General features: G+C 44.9%; 1 protein-coding gene across 2 annotated transcripts; it reads right to left on the reverse strand.

Moving 5' to 3' along the window:
- Nucleotides 1-1,119: 1,119 nt before the first annotated feature.
- On the reverse strand, nucleotides 1,120-7,399 carry PSME3 (proteasome activator subunit 3). Of its 2 annotated transcripts, none has more exons than XM_003340290.4 (11): nucleotides 6,808-7,399; nucleotides 6,057-6,089; nucleotides 5,851-5,913; nucleotides 5,347-5,451; nucleotides 4,490-4,538; nucleotides 4,114-4,226; nucleotides 3,804-3,872; nucleotides 3,381-3,448; nucleotides 3,238-3,292; nucleotides 2,998-3,084; nucleotides 1,120-2,748 (listed from the first exon to the last, which is right to left on the reverse strand). In XM_003340290.4, exons 1-11 carry the CDS (start codon nucleotides 6,847-6,849, stop codon nucleotides 2,668-2,670), a joined length of 765 nt encoding a protein of 254 aa, XP_003340338.1. In that variant the 5' UTR covers nucleotides 6,850-7,399; the 3' UTR covers nucleotides 1,120-2,667. The 2 variants fall into 2 exon arrangements, with proteins under 2 accessions (XP_003340338.1, XP_007482215.1); XM_007482153.3 differs by having other exon boundaries at nucleotides 6,201-7,357.
- Nucleotides 7,400-9,209: the final 1,810 nt, after the last annotated feature.

Below are 9,209 nucleotides of genomic sequence, written 5' to 3' on the forward strand. Positions count from 1 at the left end.
GTCATTTTTTTGGGGAAAAAAACAACAACACCACAAAAACCCCCACAAAAACTGATTCTGAAAGGTGAAAGACAATAAATCCTAACTGAAAATTAATTGTTTGGGGGTTGGTTTTGAGTGGCAGCAAGGTTAGGCTAGTATCAGACTATGACTGGGTAATGTAGGAGAGTCCCAGCCAAACGTACAGAAAACAGATGAAAAGTTCCCATCAGTCATAAAAATGACTCCAGATTAAGTATCTCTATTTACAATCCTTAAGGAATTGAAAACACCATTCCAAAAATCAGAGTGCAGACCCTCCCTGTCTCAGGCACACACTGTGGCTCTGGGTCCTTGAGTCAGTCCCTTAATGTCTTCCTGATGCTCTAGTTAACTCTAAATATAGGAGTTGACAGAGAAGGTACAAATCAACAATGATAAAATGAAGTTCCTGGCTGGGAGCCCCCACACCAATGAAATCACAGTCTGGTCAAAAGTAAAACCAAGCCCAGCATGTTGTTAGGGAAGTTCTCTCCTTGACCCCCCCCCCCCCCCCTCCCCGCCTCATGTATAAGGGCTCCATGGTGCAGCAGGCCAAGCACCAATCAAGCTAATTAGGATGCTTTGAGTCTTGGTTCTGCACTAACTAGCTAAGCTAACATGACCTCGGACAAGTTATTCTGCTTCTTGGGGATTCAATTACCTCCTTTATCAAATAGGAGAGTGGTGTTTAAATGACCTTCCAGCTCAAATACTGTAGGTCTCTCAGGTTCAGTGATGAGGAAGCTCCACACCAACTACATGAGGGCACAGCAGCCCCTACTGGTAGCTCATGAGAATCACTGGGGGAGAGAGCACAGATGCCAGGATTGGGGGAAGAGGAGAGGAACCCCTCAGGTTTTGGAGTGTCATTTTTTTTTTTAAACATAAGCCAGGTCAGACAGTGGGGCCATCAGAGAAAGGGGCCATCCCCACCCCTGATACTGGAAGATGGTGTTAGATCAATCTTTTTATCATGGAAGGGGGGTGGAGGTTGAAGGTTGTTCACCTCACTTGTGGTCAGCCTGTAAGGGTGTGAGTGTGTGTATGGAGATTGGCCTCAGTTGTCTGAGGATCGCACTGGGGTCTGTGACTTTAAAAAAAGGTCAAAGTACCTGTATTTTTAATAATTTCTTGACATGGTAAAAGAATTTTACATTACGATCCAGGGAAGCAGGGGTAGGATAAGGATTGGGGAAGTTGAGGTTGAGGACATCAGAACAATCCAACAAACAAAAAAGCAAACAACACCAAGAAACACATGGTGGAGAGAGAGCAGGTAGGGTTGGGGATAGGGACAGGGTCTGGGGAGGCCCAACTAAAACACAGTTGGTTTGTTACTGAATATTATTCATGGGAAGACAATGTCCTGACTCCTTCACTATAACATAATGGGACAGACAGTGATGCATCCCAGGTGGAAACCAGCAGGAAAGTGAGGAGAGAAAAATAGAAGTAAGGGATGATGGAAACAAACACAGAAAGAGCCACATACATGGGAAGGGTTGATTGAAATAAGCTGACTCTCTCTGAGGGGTAACAGACTTGGGAGGTGGGGTGGGAGGTCAAAGAACCTGCAATAATGACATATATATCCAGAGTTCTCAAGAGAAAGATAGCAATTCTTCCATTTTTCTGATCCACCCTGCAGATTTTCACACACATCCCTACCCTCCTTGGGAAAAAATATAAATAAGAAAAATATTCCAAAAGGAAGAGGTCCCAAAGTAGTATCTGGATCTAAGCTTCAGAACACACCAACCTCCCATTTGTAATTGATTAAGGAGAGCCAAATAGTTGGGGCAGCAGTCTTTGTAACAATTCCCAACAAGACTCTGAATCACAGGATAGTGGATGCGCCTTGGTGCTCTCCTCCCTCCTTCCCATCTCTCTGTTCAGTTGGAACAAACTTGCGCCTCTCAGCTGAATCCTTGTTCTGCTTAGTCTGGCCACCTGACTCTTGGAGCTAAGATGAATCCTTGAAGAGAATGGGAGGTCTGGTGACAGAGTAAGGAATATGTGTGGTGGCAGAGCTACATACAAAAAACTAAAAACCTCAAAATAAAGACATCAAAAAACCTCTCAAATAGATAGTAGAAGGTATAATATTTCCCAAGGTCCTGATGGTAGGGAGATGCAATATAGGAAATACAACCTTCTCCTTCTCTTCTCCCTCCCCTGGCCACGCACACTATCACCAGGGATCCTCTATGCCATAGAGGCCAGGATAGGCCCCTTATTCCCTCAAAGAAACACAGCTCTTTCACTTCCAACTTTCCCAGCATCTAACCAACTAACTGAAAAGGAGACATACAGACCAAGAGACCAGGGGTCAAGTGGGGTAGGAGAAAGAGTTCAAGAGAAAGTGCATGTGTGCGTAGACACACATATGCAAACACTCTAGAAATGAGTCTTGACAACAGGGCAGGTTGGGAATGGGGACTAGGGTAGGAGAGTTCCTGAGGCCTGAAATAAGAGGTAAACACGTCACAGAACTACATGAGAGCTTCATTAGACTCTAACTAAAAACAGAAGAGAGGTGTGATTACTATTTCCAGCCAGTTTCCCCATCTCGATAGTCATGTAACAAACCAAGGCAATGTCGGTCTTGAGCCAGACTCACAGAGTCCCCTGGCTCTGGCCCTGGCCTCAGTACAGCGTCTCTGCATTGCTGCTCCGGGGCCGCTTGATCTTCTCAATGTTTTTCAGGATCATGTCATGTAAAGTGACCTGAGAGGAGAGAGGTTGGGGGAGGGGGGAAGGCCAATCACCCACCTGGCTCTCTTCCAGCATAGACATAGGGACTTCAAAAAGAACTTTCAGGTCAAGAGATGGGATCACTGGCCATCAACCACCAATTTCATGGTCCTGAACCCTCAAGAAAAGGAGCAGAATCTAACCCCCCTCCCACAGGAAATGACTGTTGAAAGAAGCCAGGACAATTGAGAGGGTGATATGGTAAAGGGGCCAGTCACTCACGTATTGGTTCCTCAGTTCTGATATGATGAGCCGAAGGCTGATATATTCCTTCTCATCAATCTCTGTCACTGTGCGTCGATAGTCTTCCTAAAGAATGGCAAGAAAGGAAATGAAAGGGAGAGGAAAAGATGGATTGGCTGTCTTGCAGGGCTAGGCTGAGATTCTGCTTGAATATTCAAGGCTTTTTCTCCTAATTTTGTATTTCCCTCCCCTACCTCCCATCATAATTTTCTCACTTACCACATGGGGATATTTGGCTATTTTAGAAACCAATTTGGCTCTTGTAATGTAATATCTGGAAGGAGAAAGAATAGGAAAAAGCAAGTAATACAAGTAGTCAAAGACTAAATTCCACAATCCCTGCCCCTGCCCCAAACTCCTACCTAGAAATCTGGTCTAGATAAGATGCAGCTTCACTCTCCACAGTCCTTAGTTCTGCAACTGTCTCCTCCTGTGAAGGATTGAAGGTCAAATGAGTAAAAGCAAATCCTTCTATTCTGGCACCCCATAGGATATTAGCTAGGTATCACCCAAAAAGACAATAGGCAAAATAGCTGGGAAAATGTCTGAACCTCTTCTTCTAGGTATGTTTCTCCATCCTTTTAATGACCATGTATTAAAACTTTCACTTAAGGATTTATAAACTATCAAGCAAAACCTATTTTGCAGAAGCATGAAGTCATGGAGGATAAAGCATAGAACAAGACCAAATATTTCCTCTCAATGAGATTATAAAATCATTGCGAGATTATCATCTAACTTCTGGTAACTGATCTAACTTTATAATCCAGCCCAGAAGGTCTTACCTGGATGGATACACCAAAGTTATTCCCATCTTCTATTCTGGGGATAAGGAGCTGAACCCACATTTTGACCTGGAAAGAAAACAAAAACAAGGGAATCAGTGGTCTTTCTGTTGTAGAGTATTACTTATGTGAAAGCCATTGCCTTACAGAGGAAGAAAGGAAGAAGGGTCACCAAACAGAGTAATTTAGGGGGCCCAACGGACTAAACTACCCTCTCACCTCAAAAAAAAAAAAATCCCTCTCTTCTTTAAACTAATTTCCTCCAATACATCATCATTTGTACACCCAACCCATTCCACTCTGGCCTTACCGTATTACATTTCTCGATCAACAGCCGGATTTCAGGTTTCACCTTTTCAATAATGTCCACCAGCTGCTGGTTGCTTTTTAACATTCCATTAGGCATCACAAACACCTTGGTACCTGATGGTAAAGGAAACTAATTTTGTCTGAAAGAAGTGGACATTTTTTTCTCTCCTCTGCCCCAGGGCCTAGAATGCCAACTTCTCCCTGACCCCCAACCCAAAACACAAATGCCAAGCCAGGACTTCCTTTCCTCCATCAAAAGCAGTTTTGGGGAGACTCAAAATTCCAAAACAACTGCATTCAACTCTGCACATTAAAATAAATAGATCACCCTAAATGAGGCATATAGAAGTAGGTTTGGAGAAAGGAATCACACTCACCCTGGAAGGCCTCCTCACATTCATCCAATTTCCTCTTCTTCAAAGTGGGCTGAGGACATACAGAGGTTAAGTGTTATTTACCTCAAAGACATCAATTTTTAAGTTACTTTATTCTACCCTTCCCAGAGTCCTGAAAACTAAACTGAGTTTCCCCACTGTTGATTCCATTCAATTACTAAACATTTACATGTCTTTGTGCATGTACTGTACTAAGATACTGGGGACAAGATAAAGTAAACAAGAAATCTGCTCTTAAGGAATTAATAGTCTAATTGGAAAGGTGAGACAGTGAGCAAATGGCAAAGATAACTTGGTATAAAGCTACATATAAATAATGCTAATGAACATTAAGCAAAGAAATGATCAATGTGGGTTGAACTTATTTGAGTATTCTTGCTTCAAGTCTACTTGTTCCACAAGGAGATGATATTCAGGTAGTGTTGGCATTAAGGTTTACAAAGTGCTTTATACATATTATCAAATTTTTATATACAAATGTATAAGACAGAAAGAAATATGCTAAGATACCAAGAACTTCCTAATCACTGACAAGTGTATGAGATACAAACTGATAAAAAATAGTCTTGCCCAGAACCAGATATCCTGTAACCTCCTAGAGAAGGTGTGTGATGACTTCAGTACTGCTGGATCTCACAACAGCTTTAGGAACAGGATAGTTAAGAGTCTTCTCATGTTACAAATGCAGAAAACAAGAGGGATTATGCTAAACCCTGGGTCACAAAGAAACTGGCTTCTAGACTCTAAAGTAGGTTCTTACACTGTTCCCTAATGCAAACAGAACTTTGGCCTAGAGGCATTTATTAGTCAAGAACAGAGAGTAGTAAAGAGAAACTTACACCATCCAATCCATCATGGCTATTGGTAAGAAGGATGGGATCAGGAACAGGGAGATTCATGTCTGAGTGGATCTGAGTTAAATCATGGATGTTTAAGATAGGCTCCTAGAAGAAAAAAAATCTGTATGTTTTCAAGTTAAATATAAGCAAAAGGATGAGTCAAGTAGAGAGTTTTCAAGTTAAATATAAGCAAAAGGATGAGTCAAGTAGAGAGGTGGGGGACTACAGGTATGGAATGTCACTATCAGATGTAGTTACTATCAACTGATCATGCTTAACTATTTTATTCTTTGTAATAAGGAAAGGCTTGGAGGAATGGACATACAGTAATATATGGGGTGTTAAAACAAAAGGAAGAGTAAAACATTTTTTAAGGTGTCAGGAAGGGGAATGTGTACATTTGAATCAAACACAATGCAGATAATTCCAATTTGCTACAGAATCTGACATCCTGAGGGAACTGGGGCTATATGAGGAAAGGGAGGGATAGGAAGTATCTCTCACCTTCAAAAAACTATCAAGTTCTAACAACTTCTTTGGGAAAAAATTTGCCACCAAGTCTTCTGCCTGAAAGGAACACACACAGTAAAGTTGACTTAATGCTTGCTGGAGGACTCTTGACCTACAATCTACACACTTCCCAAGTAGTCTCTTTAGGGTCCCCCTAAACTAAATTCATCTTCTTGTCCCACCCAAGCAGTATCACTCACCTCACTTGTGATCCGCTCCCTGAAAGAATCAACCTGCAAAGAGCAAAAACATACATCAGGACTTCCTCCAGGGTCTGACAGCAAGGGGAAAGAGATGTGTCCTCAGAAGCAAAACAAAATACCATTCCTAGTACCACAGCCCACCTTGTAGTTGTAATGGGAAGATGAGAGACCCCCAGATTCTAAGTATTTTATTTTTTTGAGGATCCATTTCTCCATCTTGGGGGTGGTTCCCACGGAATAGGGGCCAACACTTGTCAGTTTTTTCCTCCCTCCCTATGTCAGCTTGTTCCCCCAGGTTAAGAGGGGTAGCAGGGAAGCGGGGACATGGGGGCTGTGATCTCACAAACGCACCCCCCAACCCTCAGTGACGATGCTAGTGTAACCCCAAGCTCCTGCGGGATCTTGGCGGCGGGAGGGGGAGGTGGCGCCTCACGATCGATAAGAGGGTTGGTTTTCGCTGCGGCCTGTCTCCCCCAGGCCCAACACGTGTACGCCACCGCCTCCCCCCAAAATCCGGCGCGGGGAGAAGCAGCACCGGCTCCACAGTAGTAGCATCCTTGAGTGAAGCGACGCTCAGACCGTCCCCAGGAAGAGCCAGTGGCCAGCCGGGAAAGGGGGGAGGTTGGGGCGGGCCCGGGGCAGAGGGAGGCGGCGCCGGACTCGGAAGTGCCCGCGGGAGACAAAGGCGGACACCGCGGGATCAAGAACCGGCCCGGCGGGGTCGCGGGGAGGAGGCGGGGGCTGCTACCTTGAGCTTCACTTCCTGATCCACCTTCAGCAGCGAGGCCATGGCCGGGGCGGGCCGCGTCCACTCCGCTGGGGGCTCCGGGATGAGGGAGCGGAGGACCTGGGCACGGGGGCAGGTTTCGGCTTCCTTCGGGCCTCCGCCGGCCTGTCTGGTTCCCTCGCTTCCTCGCTGCCTGCCTCCCGGGCGCCTACCTGCCTCCCTACCTCCCTGCCTGCCTACCTCCCTGCTCGCTCACTCGCTTGCCCGCCCGGCTTCCGCCGCTCGCACCGGAAGTCGCGTCACAGCCAATCGCCGGGGGGCTCGCGGGCGGCACGTGCCCGGCGCGCGCTCGTACGCACGCGCGCCCTAACGCGCCGCGCCAGCCCGGGCAGGAGGCCAGGGAGCCGCCGTGTCTCTCGCCTCTGGTCTCCACAGCCGCTCAGGGCTGAGAACCGGAGTCGGGGTGCCCTAGGCGGCTAATAGGAGCTTGTGCCTTTCTCCTCTGGGCCCCGGGGTATTACGTTGAGAGTGAGAAAGGCCAGCGGGGCTCCGGGCATCATTGTCCGTCGCCGCATCTCTGACGGCCCCCGAGGCGCCAGTGCGCCGTCCCGCCCCAATGACGTCAGTACTGCGGGCCAGATCCCGGTCTGTCAGTGGAATCCAGCAGGTGCAGAAAGCCCCGGGCGGGGGCGGGCCAGTCCAAGATCCTCGGTGATGTTCTGGTGCCAACCGCATAGTCTGTGCGGAGACTCACCCGTCTTCTCCTTTTTTACCCTAATCTGGGAGCTCCCTGAGGGCAGCTAAGGACTCATCATTATATTTCAAAGGGTCAGATTTCAAAGAAAATTTGAGATCAACTTGTCCAACCTCCTCCTTTTAAACATGAGAAAACAGGCCCAGAAACAAAAGTCGATGGAGCAAGGTTACTTACACAGATGCTAGAACCAGGTTTAGAAAACGTAGCCCAAACCAGAAACCACACCCTTCTCTAACAGCTTAGTATGCACAGTGAAGTTTTGCCATATGTCATTCTCTTTGGACTTTCCCCATCAGCACTTTGTTTTGTAACTCTCAAATACACCTCTCTTGTGATATTTATTACAGTGATATTTGGGTCTTAATCCCCGCCCCCCACACTTGACTGTCATCTATGAGGATAGGGTCTTATCTAAATATTGTATCTCAAGCACATTGGTTTTTTTGCACATGAAAAACCCTGTCAGAAGAGGTTAAATAAATAATGAGTCCTGATTTATGAATGGTCTTTACAGTTCCCTGAGTAATGAGTAGAGAAGTCTGGCATCGTATTCTACAACCCTTGCTACTTTTTTTTCTCGGAGTGCTGACTTTGGGGTAAGGGAAGGCCTTGGTTCAAATTCAACTGCTTACACCAAGATGTTAGCTTTTACTATTAATAATTAGTAGGAGGAAAGATGTGAAGAATTATAATTTTATTTTACAGTTTGCAAAATGCTTAATGTAGTTGATTTTCACAACTTCATGAGATAGATACTATGATTATTTGATTTTAAGAATGAAAAAAAAAGTCTTAGAAAGGAGAAATTCATTGTCTAGGCTCACACAAGTGGATGTGAACCTAGTTTTTTTTCTGACTCTCAAGTACAGCACTCATATCTCATATGATATTCATCTCTGGGTGCTCTTGTCAGTCTAGTCAATAAACATTTATTACACTCCTACTAATTGCCAGCCACTGTTCTAAGCACTAGGGATACAAAAAGAGATAAACGATAGTCCCTACCCTCAAGAACTTCTCAGTCTAATATGGAATACAACAAGCAAACAAATATGTACAATAATTGAGAAAGAAGGCACTAGAATTAAGAGAAGTTGAGAAAGTCTCCCTGTAGAAAATGGGATTTTAGTTGAGACTTAAAGGAAACCAGAGATGAGGAAAGAGAATGTTCTAGCCAGAGAAAATACCTGGAACAGAGAGACAAGTGTATTTTGTTGGATGGCAAGGAGGCAAGTGTCACCCAGATAAAAGAGTATGTGGCTGTGAGAGAAGGTGTAGGAAGGCTTTCATGAGGAACCTCTCCTAGAAGAAGATTTAAAGTCCATTGCACTTCAAGTACCAGCACTATGGATCTGTTTTATGTTCCGCTTACTCTCAGTAACTCAAGCCCCTCTTGTCAGATGGAGTTTTAGATCATAGAATCTGAATTGAAATGCACTGCAGGAATCATCTAGTCCAATCCATACCCAAACAGGAATTACCCTTCGATGATATTGACTCAGACTTGACTGAGTCAAGATCACTTCCAGTATTGAGAGTTTTCTACTGCCCCAAGTAGACTATTGCATATTTTTGGAAAGCACAAGCTATTGAAAAGTTAATCTTTATATTTTTCAGTTCTTCCAGGGTCATGAATTTAGGTCTATAAAGGCCCTTAAGGACCCTC

Source organism: Monodelphis domestica, chromosome 2, assembly GCF_027887165.1.
Source record: "Monodelphis domestica isolate mMonDom1 chromosome 2, mMonDom1.pri, whole genome shotgun sequence".
NCBI classification, from domain to species: domain Eukaryota; kingdom Metazoa; phylum Chordata; class Mammalia; order Didelphimorphia; family Didelphidae; genus Monodelphis; species Monodelphis domestica.